Consider the following 22,716-nt stretch of genomic DNA (forward strand, 5'->3'; position numbering starts at 1 on the left):
TAGTCTTAAAGGTGCTACTGGACTCTTTTTGATTTTGCTACCACAGACTAACACGGCTAACTCCTCTGCATCTATGACCTTAGAATATTGAGAATCTAGAACGGGTTGCACCATTTCCGGGTGTGAGGGGTATATCTTTTTTGAACGCTTTTCAATCTTAAAAAAAATCTAATTGCAAATAAAAAAGCAGTACAAAAAAGCAGTCTCTCTCTCTCTCTCTCTCTCTCTCTCTCTCTCTGATACATAATTTTTATGTTTTCGTGTGTGTGTGTGTGTGGGGGGGGTGTTAACGTAGTATTCCCCTCCTGTGGCGTGAAATGGTACAAACCACTCGACCACGTTGTTTCATTTTACTGCACGCGGCAGAAGTTCCCATGCAGCGATTCAGCGTTGCGGCCACTGGGAGGCTCTCGCTGGGCTTTAACCGGGGGTGTCCGGCTTCTGTGCTGGGGGGTGGAGCTTTCTGGGTCAGATCGCCAATGCGGCCGCCTGCGGTCTCCATTGTGAGTGGGGAATCCCGAGCTGAGCGAGCCATCTGCTTGTTCGGGTAGCCTTATGTCGGTCTGTGCCCAACCAATGGGGGGACTATCCCAAGCCAGAGCCAGATCCCTGGGCCAGATCTTGCAGCAGATCTTAGCTCTTGGGCAGAAGGAAATCCCAGGTAAGTGTGGTGGGGGCGAAGGAGGACGGAAGGGGGGGTGAGAGGGGAAATGAGTGTACAAAGAGCGCTTCCTTACCCGCCCTTTTGCACTGGGGTGGGACACTTCTCTGTCCTATTCCGGTCTGCTGCTCGTGCCTTCATTGCCCCACGTGCTGTGAGCAGAAGAAGGAAGACGAGATCAGGGGAGGGGGCACACTAAAGTAATACTTCAGATCACTTAATCCGAATTAGTTTTACTACAACGCTCTTGGAATCAGCGCTGCAAGTTTCCTTCCCCTAATCTCGCCCATGCCATTGGAGAATTTTTTTTGCCAGTGAAAGCAGCAAAGCCTTGAGATACTCTCCATATAGACTTCCTCCGTTTTATGCCTTCCCCGCCCTTCACCCAAGTTTCTCGGGGACAATATTGGCTTCTCGGGTTTTGGACTGAAATGCAGTTAATATTGCGTGGTTTTCTGCCCTCCCAGTTTAACATTGGCTTGTGTGTTGAATTGACTGCTCTACTGTAGAAAAGAAACTCGATTCTTTTAAAAAACGCACCCAATAATGCAGCCTTGGAATGAAGTGTAGGTTTGGATTGCTCTTTGCACCTTAATGATAAAGAGACCTGTGACACCCAAAAAACCTGGTTTATTAAGATATGTGTACATTACCTAGAAGTATGTCTTTGCCTGGGCACGCCCATGGCACAGTAAGCAAGGTCAGAAGTTCTCAAACTTTCTAGTTTGAGGGGACTTTTTCTAGATTAGAATGAAGACCAGGGTTGCAGAGGTAGGCAATGGCAAACCACCTCTGTTAGTCTCTTGCCATGAAAACCCCACTGGGGTCGCCATAAATCAGTTATGACTTGAGGGCACTCTCCCCCACCATGTTTGCATTTAACAGTCTGTTGTTGCAGAGGATTCTGGGACATGTTCCAGGCCTGGGCTACACATGCAGTAGAATAAGTCAATAGAATACTGAGGTGGTACAATGAACTATATCCCTTCAAACTGAAGGATCAAATGTATGAATTCTTCCCTGCGTAAACAGCTCCCTGCAGGTACAAAGCAAGTACAATAGAGATTGGCCTGAGCTAGACTCTTTCTACTTGAGGAGCTCATTTTTTTTTAATTTGGGGGAGGGTTTATGTGAAGGAGCAATAAAAATGGTATCCCCCATCTGCACTTGCAAGTGAGTAGATTCCTACTACTGCATCTGTAAATCAGGCTTCAGTTCATGCTGCTTGGTAGCCAGGCTTGTTGGGCCCCACTTTCACCCGAAACAATCTGAGAAGGCCCCAAGAGCTCTTCCTTGCATTTTGTGTTACAAAGAAAGATCAGAAATTGTGGAGAAGCCATCTTTTAGCAAATGTTACTTAGTGTCATTCAATCTTCTTGGTGAGGAACCCCTGATAAGACCCTGAAAACTCTCAATTGATCCCTGGGATAGAATGAAAACTAGGTAGTCCAAGGTTTTACAGGCTTTTGCCTTAGTCCTCTTCTGTGACTGTTAGCATGAGCCAAGAGGTTGCTTCATAAATGATCCGCAGTACATTGGAGCCATTTCCCTGTGGTGGAGACTTGTGGGAGCTGTGTTAGAATGAAACAGCTACATAGCCCGTTATCCTTGCTTTACAGGTTTTTTGTCATCTTGACTCATATCTGATTTCTCCTCTTAGGTGAGAGAATTGGAAGGGAAAATAATTCAGCCTTCAGATCTGAAACGCCAGGCAAGATCTCTCCCCAAAGACCTCCCAATGATTGTGTTCCTGAGCACTCAGATCAAGACAGTTCCTCCAGGAGTTTAGGAAAAGAGCAGCAGGCAATTGTTACCGAGGTGACAGGAGGCAAAGAGAGCCACGAGGGCTTAAGAGTTAGGAAACGCAAAGGGGCTGTGGTCCACCGGCAGACCCATGTGGGGGAGAAACCAAACATCTGTATTGAGTGTGGGAAAAGCTTTCTCCAAAGTTCAGACCTAATTAATCATCGAAGGATTCACACAGGAGAGAAGCCCTACACATGCCCAGACTGCGGGAGGAGTTTCAGCATGAGCTCAAACCTTCTTAGGCACCGGAGGACCCACACAGGAGAGAAACCCTATGAATGCACTCACTGCAGGAAAAAGTTCACTGATAAATCCACACTGATCCAACACCAGAGAACTCACACGGGAGAAAAGCCTTATCAGTGCCTGGACTGTGGAAAGACCTTTAGCCGTAATTCCCATTATAAGAGACACCTGAAGAGCCTGGCAGGGAAACATCATGGCCAGTGCAGCTATCTTGAGAATGCAGCTAGCAAGGCTGCCTCTGCCCTCAGAAAGGAACGAATGGCCAAGAAGAACTCCCCTGCCAAGTTCCCGAACACATGTGTGGAGTGCTGGCAGAGCTTCAGCCAGAACTCAGACCTGATCAAGCACATGCGCATCCATACTGGGGAGAAGCCTTATGTGTGCGGCCACTGTGGTAAGTGCTTCAATGTCAGCTCCAACCTTAACCGGCACCAAAGGATTCACACAGGGGAGAAGCCCTACACCTGCTCAGACTGTGGGAAGAGCTTCACTGACAAATCCACCCTCACCCAGCATCATCGCACCCACACAGGAGAGAAACCTTATAGGTGCACTTATTGTGGGAAGAGCTTCAGCCACAGTTCCCACCACAAGAGGCATGAGAAAATCCACAACGGGGGAATCCCTGTTGGCTTTTTGCCCTTGTGGGCCTATCCCAAGCAAATGTTCTCAAGCATGCAGGTTTCTTGAAAAAGGTGGAAACCTGCTTGTGTGAGTGTGGCAGGGGAGAATTGTGTTCTCTGAAGATTGCAAGCTGTCTGTACAACCTCTCTCCTTAAACTGACTGGTAACCATATACCTCAGAACAAGATGTGGAAACTCTGACATTATAGGGGCAACAAGATTCTTAAACATTTACGTTTCTGACAGTGCAATCCTAAACCTAGTGACACCTCAGCCCATTGACTTCAGTGAGTTTAGAAGCGTATAACTGCTTAGGATGGCATTGTGAGATTTTTAGTATTTTAAAGCTTAGAAATTGTTATAATTCTGCAGGTATTTATAAGCTTTTTAATTCCCCAGTGTGTCTTTCCCTCAATCCTAAACTTAATTAAAGTAACATATTGTAGGAGTGAGTTTCATGTGCCAAGAAGACATAATCTTTTAATCCAGTAGATCATCTCTTGGTTTACCCTTTATAGTGGTGATTGGGAGGTTTCTTTGTCAAATATTCCACAAGATAAGTCCTAAGTATTCAACTATTTCATACATATGTAATCCATCCGGCCCAATCTCCAAATCTTTCCAATTAGTATTAATTTGCCTCTCAGCTGTGGTAGTGGAAAAGGCTGTCAAGTCACAGTTGACTTATGGCAGCCCTGTAGGGTTTTCCAGGCAAGAGACAGTTCAGGGGTCGTTTGCTATTGACTGCTTCTGCTTAATGACCCTGGTCTTCCTTGGTGGTCTCTCATCCAAGTACTAATTAGGGCTGAACCTGCTTAGCTTCCAAGATCTGGCAAGATCAGACTTCCCTGGTCCATACAGGTCAAGGTCTCTGAGCTGTAGCAGGTAATAATATAGTGTGACAGACACGGGTAGGGTTGCCAGGTCCAGGTTGCGAAATTCCTGGAGATTTTGGGAGTGGAGCCTGGAGAGGGTGGGGATTGGGGAGGGGAGAAGCCTCAGAATGGTATAATGCCATAGAGTCCACCCTTCAAAGGAGCCATTTTCTCCAGGGGAACTGATCTCTGTCACCAGGAGATTATTTGTAATTCTGGGAGATCTCCAGCCACCCTAGACGCAGGCAAAACTTCAGACTTCATTCTATGGCATAAGCAGGCATAGAAGCCATCTTGCTCCTATCTAGTAATGCTTCAGTTTCCTCGGTATCTGTGTCATATGGCCTCTGGGCTAGAACTTGAGGATGAGTCACAGCATGTACTAAGGGCAGAGCATGTGCATTGCATTCAGAAAGCCCCAGATTCAGTCTCCGTTTAAAGGCTCTTTTCAGATAACAGGTGCAGGGATAAGCCTGAAATCCTGGATATCTCCTGCCAATCAAAACAGACAATATTGGGTAAGATGTATCGAGAGGGCAGTTGTTTTGTTCAGTTGTGCTAAGACAGATGCTTGGATCAGTCCTTTAATTCTAACCAGGAAGTGCAGGAAGAGAGAGCAGGAAAAGGCTGTGGTTTCCTGTGCCTCTCAACCTGTGCAGACCGCCGTTGACGCCTGCCTCCGCCCCCCTTCCCCCCCCCCAGCTTCTAAGTAGCACAGGCAGAATTACTGCTCTAGGAAAGGGGTCCTCAATCTGGTTGATGCAGATGCTTTTGGAATTTTGAAAAGAGGTAGTGGATGCAACAACAGAATTGCTGCCGTGGGGGCTGGGGCCCATCACAAGTCATTAAAAGGTCCTACAAAACATTAGGAGGTTCCAAGCCAAGCATTCTGTGATGTAGTCAGCAGTGTTCCCTGCGGAATGAAAGATGGTATCCGCTGGGCCTCTCCTGAAGCACCTCCTACTTTAGTAAAGTGGAGAAAAAGCCAGGATTGGCTCTTTGCTTTGGGGAAGAAGTAACTAGGCGTCTGGAAATGCATCAGCAGGTGCCATAGCATGCATTGGCACCATGTTGGGGATGACTGGCCTAGAATAATGATCAACAGCCTTGGTCCCTAGTTGCCAACCTTGGCCCAAAGAGGTATGCTGAATAAGAGCATCTGGTGTCTATACCACCATTTTGCAGAGAGTCTACAGAGTGGGGACCCATAGATATAGTCAGCTAGTGAGAAGATGCAAGAATCTCTTTCTTTACTCATGAGTGACATCATGTGTTTTATGGCTGTGGTCTAGGGGAAAAAATCACCCATCATGTATAATAAAAATGCTCCAGGACTACCACTGGAGGGATCATATGACTGGCTAGTCCCCCATTGAAGGGGGAAATTATAAATACAGAAAACTAGCATGTCAAGGAAAAGGCTAGGCCCAAACCCTTCTCTTTAAAATTTATTTGCAGGATTTTTTTTAAACATTGAGGTGCCAGTCATGTGATTCTCCAACCTTCAGTCTACTATGGAACAATTTAGGAATACATTTGCCACATGTTAGTGTAGATCTGGCTTTTACTGACCCTGGCTAAGGTCAGAATGTCAATCTCTCATATGTTGCATTAGAGAAGAGGCTGAGCATGCAGCATCCAGCAATTTATTCTGTTTGCTTCATTTATACCCTGCATTTCTTACTGAAATTCAAGGAGGATTACAATAAAAAAAAAGTTCACTCAGGCAGCAACAACCTCCGATAAACAATGCAGTAGGACTAGGATTACAGAATTGGAAAACGATGCAAACAACAAATACTAAACCGTCAGCATGAAATGCCATAATGCAGAAAGTGGGTTTGGAAGTGCCATTCTAACTAAATCGGAGGCAGAACAGAGGGAGTTAATATACTGGAGATATGGTGGGAAAAGCTAATGATGTGTTTTTTAAATGCTGTAAACCATTCTGAGAAAAGTGGTTGAAAAGTGGGGTAGGCATCTTAATGAATGAATAGTAGGACAACTGGTGGCAGCAGTGGTTCTTACTCCCGTGGTTCTCGCTAGGAAGGAATGTGATGTGCATATTGGTCCTAAGATGGCAGTCCTGAGCAAGCTACCAACTATGCTAGCAGGCTTGCTGGCACTTCTGCCGGGTCCCATTGAGTTCCCATTTGTCACTTTTTTTTCAATTAATCAGTCTTTTCAGAGGAGGTTGCAGAAAAACTTTGAAAATTAATCTCTCCCAATGTGTCGATTTTATTTTCCGCTTACTGCTTAGAGCTTTGCTGAACTAAGAAAAGAATGATGGAGAAATTGCTGATGCCCAAAAGTTTCTAAACCTAATTTTTGTATGTTTTCTTTTTTCAGAATATTTTTTGTATTCTCACATAAAAGTATATTTATAAGCAGAATTTTGCAGATGTTCTGGGATTTTGGATCCAATACCAAACTTTTCTGAAAAATTAAAAAGCAAGCTATTACTTCTGAACCAATAAAAGGTTTTTTAAAAAAAATGACATTTGACATGGAGAAGGGATGGATGGGTTCCTCTATTCAATTGTTTGTGTGTGTGTGTGACTGAGAGAGATTGCATGTGTCTGTGTGGAAGACTACGAGTGGAATCATGGGGGAAATGAGGGGGTATGATAGAATGTGCACAAGTGCTTGTTCAGAGACAAGAGACTGGCACAAAGAAGGCAGTAGAAAATTATGGGAGATTTGAAAGGATACTTGGGCATCCCTTCTCTTCAGTATCATGGTGGGAGAGTGCATCAAAGTATGGGGGGGAGGGGAAGGATGCACATGCATGCATGGGAGGGGTGGAGCACCGAGGTCCCAAATAATGGGAAATCTTCCTTCTTCCCTTCTCTGCTCCCTTACCATTTCTTAAAATGATACCAGTGAGCAGTAGAATGTAAAATCACAGAAAATCCACTTGTTTTTAAAAAGGTAATACCAGCCCTTTTAAAAACTGACAATAAATTATCAATCAGCAGGTCAGACCAAAACAAGCAACCGATCTCTGGAATTCATTAGAAAGGACCATAAATAACAAGGAATGTGATGGGGGGAAATCTAGGAAAATGTCTAATACAGCTGCTGAGGAAGCCGAGGGAAGGAACACATATGATTTAATTAAAAAGTTTTGGGAAAAATATTGTCAAAGGCTTTCACGGCTGGAGAACGATGGTTGTTGTGGGTTTTCCGGGCTGTATTGCCGTGGTCTTGGCATTGTAGTTCCTGATGTTTCGCCAGCAGCTGTGGCTGGCATCTGTCAGGGCTTGCTGCGGCTGCCACTGGGCGTGGCACTGGGCAGTCTGCTCCTGACGTCACAGGGGGGCCAGGGAATCTGCAGGACCCTGCTCTGTGGAAGGAGGGGCGGTATACCTCACCCAGACTCCCTCTCAGTCCACTCGCTGGCCTGCTCAACCTGGCCTGCTTACCCTCTGCATCCTCCTTCATCTCCTCCTTCCAGAACTCTCCTCCAAGCCACCACCCTTGCATCCTACTGCTCTCACTCCACATCATCACTCCTCACTCACACCCACCACCTCAGAGCTCTTCCTAGCCACCTTATATAGGGCTTCCTTTCCCCGCCCTGCCCTCCTTCTAGGCTTGTTCCCTCTCCTGACTTGGCCCAGCTGTGCCTTCCCTCAGGTGTTTCCCTCCTACCACTAATCCCTTCTTGGCTTCCTTGCCTTGCTGGCAGGGTGGGGTTGAATGCGAGCCATCCCCAGCTGAGGTCTCCTTGGCCTTGCTCACGAGGAGCTGCCCCAGCCGGCTTCTGTGCTGCTGAGCCTGCCTGGCCTTGCTCGCGAGGAGCTGCCCTGGCCAGCTTTTGTGCTGCTGAGCCTGTCTGGCCTTGCTCGCGAGGAGCTGCCCTGGCCAGCTTCTGTGCTGCCTGTTCATTGATGCCGGGAGGGGCTACCCATCTCCTCCCCCAGAATGCCTGTGGCAGCTCCACCTGGAGGGGCTTGGCTCCTAGCACCTCCTGAGCCAGGCTGCTGTCCTCTAGCCAGGGTGTGGCTCTGGGCTGTGGTGGCTGCTTTTCCTCCTTGGAAGGTAAGGGCTCTGTCTGGGCTGTTGCTGTGTCCCTGTTCCCCTTGCCTTGGCCCTTTTCCTCTAGCCTGCTTAGCCACCTTTCTCCCCCATGGTGGGTGGGACTAGCTGGCTTCTCCCTGCTCCCTCCAGCCTTCTGAGGCTTTGGCCTTTTGCCCCTTCCCCCTGGAGTAGGCAGGGTCTGGCTCTGTTTGCCAGACAGAGCAGCTGAACTGCTGTCTCCCGGCTGCCCCCTGCCGCTGTCTGCCAGCAAGTCCGGGGGCTGGGCCGCTGACCCCGGACACACACCCCCTCTTAGCCTGGACGCTGGCTCGGGGGGGTCTGGCTCGAAGAGCCGTGACATGAAGTCCGCATCCCTATGGCTGGTCCCCCGGCGGTAGGTAATGGTGAACCGGTATGGCAGTAGAGACAGGTACCACCTCAGGATGCGAGGGTTGTGCTCTTTCATCCGGTGCATCCATTGGAGGGGTGCATGGTCTGTCACCAATGTAAAGGGGTTATTCGCCAGATAATACCGCAAAGCCCCCACGGCCCATTTGATGGCCAGGGCCTCCCTCTCAATGGTGGCATACTTCTGCTCCGCTGGCTGGAGCTTGCGGCTCAGGAACAAGACGGGCACCCTCCCTCCATCTTGCTCCTGCATCAGGACCGCCCCCAGGCCTGAGGCCGATGCGTCAGTTGCCAGTACGAAGGGTTTCTCAAAGTCCGGATTCCAGAGCTTGGTGGTGTCCGATAGTGCAGTGCGTAAGTCCTGGAAGGCAGCCTCCCGCTCCGGCGTCCAGCTGAGGCGACTAGGGCTGCCCTTCTTCAGACAGTCCGTCAGGGGGGCTGAGCGGGTCGCAAAATGGGGGATGAAGCGCCCGTAGTAGCCAAGAAGCCCCAGAAACCTCCTGAGCTGACGCTTGGTCTGTGGTTGGGGCACATCCCCTATGGAGGCCACCTTTTCAGGCGGGGGTCGGATCTGTCCACCTCCGATGACAAATCCCAGGTACTTGAGCTCCTGGAATCCCAAGTGGCTCTTCTTGGGGTTGGCCTTCAGCCCTGCCTTCTGGAGTGCGGTGAGGACTTTCTCCAGGTGCTGTAGGTGGGAGGGCCAGTCGGGACTGAAGATGACGATGTCATCAATGTAAGCCATTGCAAAGTCCCGACAGTCCCCCAGGACTTGATCCACCAGCCGCTGGAAGGTAGCCGCTGCCCCGTGGAGGCCAAAGGGCATGCGGCGGAACTGGAAGAGGCCCCGGGGGGTGGCAAAGGCCGTCTTCTCCCGGTCCTCCAGGCGCACTGGTACCTGCCAGTACCCTTTCGTCAGGTCGAGGGCGGACAAGTACCGGGCCGGCCCCAGTTGCCCCACTAGGACGTCCGCCCGCGGCATGGGGTATGCGTCGAACTTGGCCACTTTGTTCAGTTCCCGGTAGTCGATGCAGAAGCGAGTCGACCCGTCTGGCTTTGGCACCAACACGATGGGGCTGCGCCATTCACTTCGGGACGGTTCAATCACCCCCAGGCGCAGCATTTCCTCTGTCTCCCGATCCACCGCCTCCCACTGCTTCCGGGGGATGGGTCGCCAGGTTGCCCGTGCAGATTGCCCCGGCTGGGTGGGGATGGCATGGTGCACCAGGTTCGTGACCCCGGGGCGTCTTGAAAAGACCCCGGGCGCTTGCTTCCACAGGGCCTGTAGCTGGGCCTTCTGTGCAGGGTTGAGCTGTGGATCCACCTTCGGCTCCTCGAACTCCGGGGCGTCAACGGTCCATGGCAGCTCGCTTTCTGGGAGGTCTAAGGGGTCTTCGGCCAAGGCGCACCCATCCTCTGGCCGCTCATGCCACCGCTTGAGCAGGTTCACGTGCAGGGTTCTCCGTCAGCGTCGGCCTGGCCCGCACTGCAGCTCATAGGTCGTGGGGCCCAGCACCCTCCGAATTTGGTAAGGGCCCCTCCATGGGTCCCCCTCCTCCCGTGGGAACACCGAGTGGTGTACCAGGACCTTCTCTCCGACTTGGAAGGTCCTCATCCTTGCGCCCCGGTCATAGGCCGCCTTCTGCTTTGTCTGGGCGTGGGTCAGCTGGCGGTTGGCCTCAGCCTGGGACTGCTGCACCCGCCCACGGAGCTGGCTCATGTACTCCGGTATGGGGGGAGCAGGGCTGCTGGTGCGGGGACCCCACTGTTCCGCCAGCCGAGAGAGCATCCCCCGCGGCTTGCGCCCGTACAGCAGTTCAAAGGGGCTAAAGCCAGTGGACGCCTGCGGGGTCTCCCTAAGGGCGAACATGAGGGGGTCGATGTATAGGTCCCACTGTCGAGGCTTGTCCCGTGTCATCTTCCTCAAGGCTTCCTTGACGGTCTGGTTCAGACGCTCTGCCAAACCGTCAGTCTGAGGGTGATATGCCGAGGTGAACACCTGCCGGATCCCCAAATTCTGGCAGAGTTTACGCATGGCTTTGGCCCGGAACGGCCCCCCACGGTCTGTCAAGATTTCATCAGGCAGTCCCACCATGGCAAAAAGCTTGGACAGGGCTCGTATCATCCCCGGGGTCTGCATCGTCTTAAGCGGGATGACCTCAGGGAATCATAGGATTGTGTAGCATAGTCCACAATCACCAGGGCAAAGCGGTGGCCCCGGGGCGTGCGTGGCAGTGGGCCGATAAAGTCCATCGCGATGCGCTGGAAGGGCGTCTCCATGACGGGCAGCGGGGAGAGGGGGGCCTTTGGTGGGCGCCGGGCTGCCACCCGCTGACAGGTGGGGCACGAGCGGCAGTGGGCCTTCACGTCCGCGTTCACAGAGGGCCAGAAGAACTGCTCGAGGATCTTCTTCAGGGTCTTGTGGTGCCCCAGATGCCCGGCCCAAGCGTGTTCATGGGCCGTGCGGAGGACTTCTGCCCGGTAAGCTGCCGGCACCAGTAGCTGGCGGATCTCTCCCTGGCCATTTGGGGCACGGGCTAGGCGGACCCACACCCCTCCTTGCTTCTCAATGCGGGGAAGCCGTTGGGACCTCCGCTCATCCTGCACTCGGTCCTCTTCACGAGCTGCTGTCTCCCGCAAGCGCTGTAAGGACTCATCTGCCCCTTGGGCCTCGCAGAAGGGGCGGTCGGCCAGGGGTCCCGCTGATTCCTTGGCCTGCGGGCCTGCTCCTGGTCTGGTAGAGGGACCCTCATCCGGGTCGGGGGCCTCCTCCACTTGCAGCGCTGGGGCAACCTGTGGGTTTGCCAGTCCCTCGGCTGCCTCCCTAAGTAGCCTGGAGAACCCCGGGGCATCTCTCCCCAGCAGCATAGGGAGCGGTAAGTGGTCTACCTTGGCCACTTCCAGGCGGCGGAGCGCTCCCAGGTATTCCACTGTGATCCAGACCATAGGGTACGGCTGGGTGCGGCCCATCACGTCTGTCACCGGGACCCAGCGATGCACTGGGGTGTCAGCTGGGATAAGTTGGGAACGAACTGCTGATACTGCGCTCCCTGAGTCCAATAGGGCTTGTAGGGTCTGCCGTCCTATTCTCACGGTGGCGCACAGCCCCTGCACCGCCTTGCTGGCTGGTGGGTTAATTTCCCACGCGAATGCGCATACCACTGGTGGAGTGGCTGTGGGGGTGCAGGCTTGTATCTGGTGTTCCACCGCCTGTGCTAGCTTCACCTGAGCTGCTTGGAAGGTTGCCTCCAGCTTCCTCCACACCTCGTCCAGGTGTGCCTCTAGCCATGGTCTGAGCTCTGCAGTGGCATTGGGATGCATCCCCTCGCCTGGCGCCTGCGTTGGAACGACCTTCCCCGTACGGGCCACCAACTTGTCAGGGCTTGCTGCGGCTGCCACTGGGCGTGGCACTGGGCAGTCTGCTCCTGACGTCACAGGGGGGCCAGGGAATCTGCAGGACCCTGCTCTGTGGAAGGAGGGGCGGTATACCTCACCCAGACTCCCTCTCAGTCCACTCGCTGGCCTGCTCAACCTGGCCTGCTTACCCTCTGCATCCTCCTTCATCTCCTCCTTCCAGAACTCTCCTCCAAGCCACCACCCTTGCATCCTACTGCTCTCACTCCACATCATCACTCCTCACTCACACCCACCACCTCAGAGCTCTTCCTAGCCACCTTATATAGGGCTTCCTTTCCCCGCCCTGCCCTCCTTCTAGGCTTGTTCCCTCTCCTGACTTGGCCCAGCTGTGCCTTCCCTCAGGTGTTTCCCTACCACTAATCCCTTCTTGGCTTCCTTGCCTTGCTGGCAGGGTGGGGTTGAATGCGAGCCATCCCCAGCTGAGGTCTCCTTGGCCTTGCTCACGAGGAGCTGCCCCAGCCGGCTTCTGTGCTGCTGAGCCTGCCTGGCCTTGCTCGCGAGGAGCTGCCCTGGCCAGCTTTTGTGCTGCTGAGCCTGTCTGGCCTTGCTCGCGAGGAGCTGCCCTGGCCAGCTTCTGTGCTGCCTGTTCATTGATGCCGGGAGGGGCTACCCATCTCCTCCCCCAGAATGCCTGTGGCAGCTCCACCTGGAGGGGCTTGGCTCCTAGCACCTCCTGAGCCAGGCTGCTGTCCTCTAGCCAGGGTGTGGCTCTGGGCTGTGGTGGCTGCTTTTCCTCCTTGGAAGGTAAGGGCTCTGTCTGGGCTGTTGCTGTGTCCCTGTTCCCCTTGCCTTGGCCCTTTTCCTCTAGCCTGCTTAGCCACCTTTCTCCCCCATGGTGGGTGGGACTAGCTGGCTTCTCCCTGCTCCCTCCAGCCTTCTGAGGCTTTGGCCTTTTGCCCCTTCCCCCTGGAGTAGGCAGGGTCTGGCTCTGTTTGCCAGACAGAGCAGCTGAACTGCTGTCTCCCGGCTGCCCCCTGCCGCTGTCTGCCAGCAAGTCCGGGGGCTGGGCCGCTGACCCCGGACAGCATCTTCAGAGGTGTAGCACCAAAAGACAGAGATCTCTCAGTGTCACAGCTGAGAGACAATGCCAAGACCACGGCAATACAGCCCGGAAAACCCACAACAACCATTTTGGGAAATATTTTCACTTAGTGCCTGAAAGACTAGTCACCAGGTGTACAGATGTGGAGAGGACATTCCAAAACTAGACTGACACAATTTAAAAGGCCCTGACAGTAGAGTATCTCCTCAGAAAGTCAGGAACACATGGGACAGGACCTGTGACACAGATCTTAGCTGGCAGGCAGGTTTGTATGGGAGGAGGTGGTCCTTTCATTTTAGTACTATTATTTATATCTCAACTTTTTGTTCAAAAGAACACCCAAGATGGCTAACAACACATGAAATACTAACATCATAAAAACAAAATCCTGTAACAATAAATTACACAAATGGAGGAGATGAAGCCCCATAACAATACGTCAAATTACCAGCTGGAAAAATCTTCCTAAGCAAAAGGCAGCACCTCCATGTCAGTTCCTTTTAGTTGTGGCATGGGGCTGAGAAGGTGGGAAAAGTTCAGCCTAGATGGGAGAGTCAAAAGCCGCCCCCCCCCCCACTCCCAGGTAAAAAGAGGTCTAGTTTTCCTTTGCCCATGGTCTCATCCTATGGGGCTTTTGGGCAAACATTAAACCAGGGATGCTAAAGAGAGTTCCTCCTCAGAATCACCAGCCATTAAAGCCCTATTCCTTAGTCAAAGGTTAACCAACAGCCCAAGGTGTTGTTAACCACAGCAGCTATGTTTTTTTGAAAGGTTGAGACAGGAAGCTTATAGACGGGAAATGCTTTGAAACAATCAGGTTACCAACAACACGTACAAGACAGACAAATGAAGTAGTCTAGATTGTTATCTTTATGTCCTGATGTACCTGATATGGATAATTAGTAGAAAACAGGCATACCATAATTCACGTTGTCTGTGTTGTATGTGTGTGCAATCTGAATCCTGAGTTTATCTGTGCATATATTTGCATTTGACTATGTGAATTTGAAACACTCGAATGTGTGTTTAGAGTTTCTGTACACAAGCTGAACATGTCTAAGCAGACCTCCAGTGTCTGCAGTGTAATTATGTCCTGAAAGGCAGAAAGAGAAGGATAACGGAGAACAAATTATCATTGGATCTCATTGTTTTAGATTGGGATTACAGTTGAATCTGAAAAAGTTGGATACTACTGTGCTACACTACACCGAGGGATGTGTCTATGTGGAGAGAGTCAGCGCTGACAGGCAATCCTTATGAGCAACTATTTCTCTGGCCAAGCTCATTAGTTCTGTTCATACCAAGAATGAATATCATGTGGGCCTATTAAAAACTGCATATGCCAAAAACACTAATCCTTTTCCTGGGGTGGTTGGTTGGGGGAGACTACTGTGATAACATTGAAATTAACCCCCAGGGTTAGAGTTTTGTGTCCCTAATTAAAAAAATTGGGCTTTCTTGTTGCTTTTGCATGGGCTTTAATATGACCCTGGTTTCAGCCAAGAGTTTCCAACTCCATCTTGGTAAATTGTTGAAGATTTGGTGGTGGCATTTGGGTAGGAGTGGGGGGGCTCAGTGGGTATGCAATGTCAAAAACTCCTCCAAAGGGGGCATTTCTTCCAGAGAGGGCCAGTCACTGTAGCCTGGAAATCCAGTTGTGATTCTGAGAGAATTCCATGTGCCACCTAAACACCCTAGTTTTGCCCCAGGGCCTCTTTTTTTCTTCTTTTTAAAACGTGTTGGGAGTCCCCCTCTGGAATATGGGAAAGCAGAACTGTTTAGAAGAGGCTTTGACAGTGTCTAATGGTTGTACGCGCAGGATGGTGTAGAGGTCTGTCAGGTGTCGCTCTGAGGCTTATTCCTCACGTGTTCTATTGCTTCAATATTATTTTAATGTCGTTTCAGTTTTGGTATGTAAGCCGCTCTGACTTCGGACCTTAAAAAAACCGAGATAAGCGAGAGTGCCTCTGGGCATGTGAAGCACGCCTTTCTGTCAGCAACCCACCCCTCCCATTGGGAATGTAGGCGCTGCTTTGGTCGCGTCGCAATTGTGCCTTCCTCAAGCGGGTTGACATTTCAGCATCCAACCTGGGCGAGGGGAAATGGACGCGGCAGAAGGCCTGGCTGAGCTGCAACCACCAGAGGGCTCCTGTGGCTGGCGCGCAACGGCTGCTCTCTTTGTCTGTTCGGGCTGAGGGTTGAGCTTCCTAGGTCAGGTCCTGCTACAGTGGCTTCCTCCATTGTGAACCCGAAAAGGTCCGGGCACAGCGAAGCCACTACGCGCAACTCATCCCTGGAGCAGCCGGGGACTTCCACTTGGAAACTGGGCAGGCTCTCCCGGCACAGGCGCCCCCTTCGTTTCCCGCTCGGTTTGATGCGCGCCTCGCAGGTGCTGTGGTTTCGTGTCCCTCTTTAGCAAGAGACGCAAAAGAGTTAATGATGAGAAAAAAGGAGGGGTCGGGTCGCTGGGGATACGGAATTCCCTGCTACAGAATGTCTGCGCCTTCTTTTTTTCCTGTTAAGATACCTTTTGCAGAACATGGGTCTGTCAGTAGATCATACAATGAAACTTCCATGTTTAGAGACAGTATACCTTTGAGTAACAGGGGATGGCTCTGTCACGATTTGCTTATGAACTTCCCAGGACAATCTGCCTAGGCACTGATGGAGGCTGGATTAGATGGCCCTTTATTTTGAGTTTTTATGGGGGGGGGGGTTACAGCAAATTTGTGGAGAGTTCACCTCTTCTTTCCCAGCAGTGCAAATGGAAACAATTATTCTCAAGCCTAGGCTGTTTGAGAATAATTTGCCTAATAATCTCAGCCAATAAGTACATGGCTGAGGCAAGATTTGAACACCAATTTCTGAGGTGCTGTTTCTGAAGCAGCTACACTACTTTGATTCTTGATTAAATAATGTATTTATTTATTTCATTTATTTGTTTATTTATTCAATTTTTATAAGATCTCGAAGCCGTTCACAATTACAACAAATAAAACAAAATAAAATATATTCAATAAAATCACAATGGACTAATACAAATAATTAAAAACAATTCTAGTCCCTACCCCACCCAATAAAACCTTGCATATAACATAAAAATTTCTGGTATACCCTGCCTGTTGCTCCAATGGAGACTTAAAGCTGCTTATATCATTTTCCTGTCCTCCCATTTTTTCCTCACAATACCCCTGTGAGATAGATTAGGCTAAGAGTGTGTGACACCCAGCAAGGTCACCCAGCAAGTTTCCATGGCAGGATGGGGTGTCTCAGATCCTTGTCTAACAATCTAAATGCATTACCACGCTGGCTGTGAAGCCAGAGTAATTATCACTATGGTTCTATATTTCTAGTTGCTAACACAGATTCAGATTGAGAAAAAAAACAGAAGCATTTAATCTTTTCTCAGATCTCACAGGTTTCTTTCATTTTTCTTGTTGGAATTTGGATTCCTACAAATGTGATTTGAGATCAGATTTATGCAAGGTCACCTGCTCTTTCTAGTATTTCAGTGGCAGAAGTTCCATCTTTCTTTCTCATAGATTTCATTATCCTTGGCCAACATGGTTGTTCCTGCAGGTACATAACTGAGGTGCAGTTTCTGCCAAATGTTCCTTTTATGTTCCTCCCCGCACATACTTGATCTCTACAAAAAAATACGTATGTGGTCACACTTATTTTTAAATAATCATAGTTGTTGTTTTCCCTTATGAATACTGGAATTCAGCTAGTGACTTTGTAGGATGGTACAATAAAACAAGATAAAAACACAGAAAAAAAGGATAACTCACATCCTTTCCTTTTACAGAACTATTGGACAAAATAGGGAGATGACATGGTACATAGTAGACAGGAGCGCTGAAAATGTGTATTTATGCTGCTGAGTTCAGAATGTACAGCAGATAGAGAATCCAATAGCATCAACATGGCGTTTCTAGCCCCCATGGTTTGCAGGAAGAAGCCTAAATATTTGTAGACAGGGCTATATATATACAGACTGCAAAACTGTACCCCCTTAATTGGGTATCATTTAATTCTTTTTTGTGTGATCCAGAAGTGGCCCTGAAGCTTCTGTCCCTAGGGGTAACTCCATGCCACTGGGGTATATAATATTTGGATGAACAATATCAGTAGCATTGATGTCCCCTCCCTCTATCATTGCTAGGAAAGAGGATGATGGGAAAAGCTGACATAACTAATACCCTTACAGGCAGACACTGCCCTGTGGCACAGGATCACGTCTTAGTGTAGTGACTCACAAGCCAATTATGAAGAGGGTCGCCATTCTCAACGAACAGGCACACACTTAGGTCTCTAGTGTTTTTAAGCCACAGGCAATAGAGTCAAATTAAAATCAAGCAGCTCTCACAGTAACGAAATCTGGAAATTGTGTTTCCTCAGGTGACAGTATTGTGGCAAAAGGAGAATACTGTGCCATGGAGGATACATTGCAGAGCCCTTCTTTCTAAACGTTCCAAAGGATGTTAACCACCAGTCCTGAGTACAGTCAGCTCTGTGACAGCAGCCTCCAAGCTAAAGGAGGGGAAGAAAGGATGCCCAGTCCCATGAAAGCTGTTCATGGCATAAGGAAACGCAAAGACTTTGTGGTGCATCAAGGTACTCACACAGAAGAGAAGCCCAACATTTGCATTGAGTGTGGGAAAACTTTCAGCCAGAGCTCCAGCCTGGCTAACCACCGGCGAACGCACTCTGATGAAAAGCCCTACAAATGCCCTGACTGTGGGAAAAGCTTTGGCGTCAGCTCCAGCCTGAACAGACACCAGAGAATCCACACAGGGGAGAAACCCTACAAATGCCCTGAGTGTGGGAAAAGATTCAATGACAAATCCAACCTCACCCAGCACCAGCGGATCCACACTGGGGAGAAGCCCTACAAATGCATTGACTGTGGCAAATGCTTCAGCCGCAGTTCCCACAAAAAGCACCACCTGCGACACCCGCTAGGGAAGAAGCTGAACAAGGGCGCCCAGGCAGACGGTGCTTGTGCTGCTGCTGGCACAAAATCGAAACCCAGGCGGAAAGTGGAGGTGGTGAACACCTGCACAGAGTGCTGGCAGAGTTTCAGCCAGAATGCAGATCTCATCAAGCACATGCGCATCCACACTGGTGAGAAGCCCTATCAGTGCAACGTCTGTGAAAAGAGCTTCAGTGTCAGCTCCAACCTCTTCAGGCACCAGCGAATCCACACAGGGGAGAAGCCCTATGTGTGCTCAGACTGCGGGAAGAGATTCACTGACAAATCCACCTTGGTTCAGCACCAGCGAATCCACACTGGGGAGAAGCCCTATGCCTGCAGGTTTTGTGGCAAGAGCTTCAGCCACAGCTCCCATCACAAGAGACACGAGAAGATCCACAAGGGAGAATACCCTTTATTAGCTTACCCTGTCCCGCTGAGCTAGCCAGGCATTGAGAGAAAAGTATAGGGGGTGCTAGTGAGCATTTGTTTTTGGAAGCATTTGAACAAGCTAGAGGCTAGCATGGGCTCATGATCTGATTGACCACTGGATTTCAGTTCAGTGATTCTTGGATCAGACCCTCTTTTTGAGCTAGAGCGCTCATTTCAGAAAGGGATCCTCCAGGCTACTCAGCAAAATGGTATGATAAAGATTTTCCTGGACCTGCATGTGTGTGGAAGGGAGGAGCATATATTTTAATATCCTTGTCATTGACCACACTGGAACCTTTCCTCCTGATGTATTAATTTTCCACATACAGGGAGGAATATTTTTTGTAACATAGAAGAATTATTCATAACTGCAGTCTGAAATGGTATGTGCCAAGAAAGGATCTGCAGCAGGATTTTGCCACGTGTTGATCAGCCTTTGGTCTCTGCCATTTTCTTGCAGAGGCCATTCTGGCAGTGGATTAGCATCTTTATTGAAAACAAAGTTCTTACTTCCACAGGAAACTTGTTGAACACTCTGCTTTTTGCTAACCTCAAATCCTTCCTGCTGTTAAAAACAAGATCTGTTTGTAAAGCTACATACAGACTGTGGTTCTGCCAGTATGTAAACATTTCAACTGTAAGCTAAAGAGTTTTTAATAAGCATGTCCAGACTTTGAAAGTGCTATACAGGGACCATCTCCTCTTTTTCAATGTACTTTTCATAGGAGAGAGAGGGAGGGGCAACAGTAACTTGGACTTCACCAATTCCAAATAATCCTATTTTCAAATGAAGACTGAAACGGAATGTGGAAAACTCCTCAAAGATCCAAGTTTAGATTTTCCTGTCCCTTGAGAATATTGCTGGTTATGTCAGGACGTTTTATGCTTCCGTTGTTTATATTTCCTCTTTACAAATGTGGGACCCACAAGGTTTTGCAAGAGACATACCATTTTCTTCTCCCCGACTCTTTCCTCTTTCTTTTTCCTGAAATCCCCCATAGCCTCTTCCCTTTTTCTCCTTCCTTCTCTCCTTCTCACCCGCCGGTCAATCTACCTTTATCTACCCCCCTGTTTTCATTCCCTCTCCTTGGCAGCCTTTCCCCAGGAAAAGTCTGGCCCAGTTGCACCATGCCAGCTGCTGTGCTGGTCAAAATGTGTGGTGCTGGGTTGGGCTGGGTCCAGTTGCATGATGGGAAACCTGCAAGCACTCCTAGGGGAGAGGAATCTCACTTCCTCCATTCCTCCTGGCAGCCCCTATATCCTCAATTTCCCTTTGTTTCATTCCCACCCATCAAGCAACCTACCTTTTATCTGCCCCCCATCATCAGGTAAATCTATTTACTTCATATGTAACCCATGTTTCTCCAAAACGGGGACCCAAAGCAGTTTATATTGTTCTCCATTTTATCTTCATAACAGCCCTGTAAGATAGTTTAGGCTAAGTGTATGTGACCAGTCAAAGGTCACCCAGTAAGATTCCATGGCAGAATGGGGATTCAAACCTGGCTTGCTAAGATCCTAGTCTGACCACTACATCATGCTAGTTTTAATGGGATGGTTGCAAGTGAACAGTAGCAAGATGCCAGGCCTGAGTGAGTCATGCAAGCAGCATGGTATCAAGTCACCTGGTAGTTACTGGTGGGCCTGGCTCCAATGAGTCCTCCATTATAGACCAAAACAACTCTGGAAAGGACCCTGCCCCCTCCCGCTGCCTTTTATTGATAGGCATCAAGGCTTCTGCAGGTAATGTTGTGGTTGCCTAGCAACAGCCGCTGAGGGCATTCATTTCTTAAAGCTTCAGTTTCTGCTTCTATTATTTTAAAGGGTTTAACACACACACACCCCTCCCCAGTGTATTTTTAAAAAATATTTCTGGTTTTTCTTCAAAACGGGGGCTCAGGTTTGTAGAAAGACCAGTCATTTCTCTTCATGGTTCCAATCTCTAGATTTAAGTATCCACAGCTTTGGCCCCATTGAGTATTAGATACATGGATGTAAGGCATCTCTTTGTCATTCCTAGTGTATCAAATATTAAATTGACCCCTGTCTCGCTACAAAATCACAATATAATTATGGATTTCAATTTTTAAAAAAGATTTCCTGTTTCATTCTGAATGTGTCCTGAAGGGTGCAAGGCTCAGTTCTTCTTGACTCAAAAGGACAAAACAGCCATGTCCCCTTCAACCTGCTCTGTCCCATTCATCATCTTAAGTGCTTACTATATCTCAGTTATTTTCCCCTTTCCCTTTAACAGCACAACTGAGCTGAGTTTTCATTTGCAAGGAACACACTGGAAATGTATAATAAGATGGCGGACCTTTGCCCGTCACTTGGCATATTTAATTTGCATGGAATTCATATGATATACATTAAAATGGCAAGTGGAGGCTCCATAGATTCAAGCTCTGTTGCACTTTCCCCATAGTGTCTACTTTACAGGCTACCTGTGTTATTTCACAGACAATCACTTGTTAATTGCGACCTCTATTTTCATTGTTTATATTGTCACTTGGGGTCATGGGTTTAAGAGGATGGTTTCAACGCATTGAAGAGGTTTATTGAAAAATGTTTTCATCTTCTGCCATGTTTAGGGAGGGAGGGGGATTGAAATGCAAAAAATATCATATATCTAGGAAGCTATTTTTCATTCTCATTTCAGAGGAGGTCTCTGGGAGACCAAAGTTAAGTAAGTTTGACAGACTACCTTGAACTGTGATGGAGATAGATCTTCATCCTTAAGAAGATGTCATCAATATACTGTTTGCCATTTACTGAACCCAATTTAATGATTGTCCTGTACATTTTGAAAAAGGATGATCAGAACTCAGTATCATATTTTTGAGAAAGATAAGCTATTTTAGTTTTTATAGTGCAGCATTTTTATGCATCCTGTTTGTTCAAACTGCACAGTAAGAGGAGATTTTTGCCCCCAGCAAATTCTCTACTCTGGAATTTTTTTTCTTGAATCAGTTTGAAACTTTGCAAAGTACATGTTCAGGTCCTGTTGTCACTTCCTGATCGGTCACTTAGTGCTGAGAAGCTCCTACTGGCTGCTAAAATAAAGGGAAAAATCACTTTTACAAAGTCATAAGGCATTCTACAAAATTCACTGTCACGGCTTTTAAGCCCTTCCCAGCTGAATTAAGTCTCTATAACAGAATAAAATAAGATTTGCTACCAAGCATGCCAAAATACTTTGCCTCTTTATCTACCCTGTTTAATGTGATCATAGTATGCAATCACCTAGCTTGATTCAGGCCTGTTTCACAGGTGGATGTTCATCATATGATACAGTACCAGGGCTCTCCTAAGCAGAGTTATACCCTTCTAAGCCCATTGATTTAAATGGATTTAGAAGCTGGCTCATCTTCAGGGGGTTTTTTTTGCCCTAGCTGAAGTTTGACTTTGCTGTCTGCCCATACCCCACATTCAATATAGAGAAAAAATAGAAGTTTAGATTGAACTTTTCTCTTTATTTACTTGGTTTTTGACATTAACAGTGCAAATATATTTTGATTGATTTTGTTTTTTTAAAAGCCTTTCCATTAATCCTAACAATTATACTGTGTAGATAAACTGCCCAACAACTGACCCTTCACAGTTTTAACTGTTTTGAATGGGACACCATGTTTCTGGTCAGCATCACAGAAAACTGCATTTCACATTTATGAGAGGTAACAATAATGTTAATATATATTTTTAAATGCAGGAAATAAATTCACTTCTGTATCATTTGGCATCCCTTAAAGCCTGGTGCCAAGTTCACCTATATAGTCAGACCCTCCCTGCTTCCAAGGGTGTAAGTCTGTCAATCGTCTAGTGATAATTTTCACGAGTACGTTCTCACCATTTTTGCTTCCTGAGTCCACTGTCATGGCAACCTCTGCCTCACACACATGCCCGCCAGCATACACTTCTGTTGCTTTACCCACCTGGTAGCTGGAGCAGTTCATCCTCCTTCCCGCTTGGCTCTCCCTCTAGGGCTTTCTAAATTATCACAAGATTTCCTCTTGCAAGAGTGGGACTCTCATTTTGGTTGCCCAGAACATCCTGCTGGTTATCATGAGTACTGATACAATTAATATGATAGCCAAACTGTTGTAAGAAGTAGAAACCGAATCAGGGGTGTTCTATAGGGTTTGTGTGGTCTGCTGTGCCATTTTTAAGAGAACCGAATAGCAGCAAGAGGGCAAGCAGAATTAGTTGC

At 48.5% G+C, this 22,716-nt stretch overlaps 2 protein-coding genes across 2 annotated transcripts; both read left to right on the forward strand.

The window, feature by feature from the left end:
* Positions 1-441: 441 nt before the first annotated feature.
* LOC129328337 (zinc finger protein OZF-like) lies at positions 442-6,674 on the forward strand. The gene is made up of 2 exons (XM_054977334.1): positions 442-661; positions 2,322-6,674. Exons 1-2 carry the CDS (start codon positions 556-558, stop codon positions 3,401-3,403), a joined length of 1,188 nt encoding a protein of 395 aa, XP_054833309.1. The 5' UTR covers positions 442-555; the 3' UTR covers positions 3,404-6,674.
* Positions 6,675-15,351: 8,677 nt separating this feature from the next.
* On the forward strand, positions 15,352-21,678 carry LOC129328406 (zinc finger protein ZFP2-like). The gene is made up of 2 exons (XM_054977456.1): positions 15,352-15,491; positions 17,504-21,678. Exon 2 carries the CDS (start codon positions 17,584-17,586, stop codon positions 18,520-18,522), a length of 939 nt encoding a protein of 312 aa, XP_054833431.1. The 5' UTR covers positions 15,352-15,491; positions 17,504-17,583; the 3' UTR covers positions 18,523-21,678.
* Positions 21,679-22,716: the final 1,038 nt, after the last annotated feature.

Source organism: Eublepharis macularius, chromosome 4 (assembly GCF_028583425.1).
Source record: "Eublepharis macularius isolate TG4126 chromosome 4, MPM_Emac_v1.0, whole genome shotgun sequence".
NCBI lineage: Eukaryota > Metazoa > Chordata > Lepidosauria > Squamata > Eublepharidae > Eublepharis > Eublepharis macularius.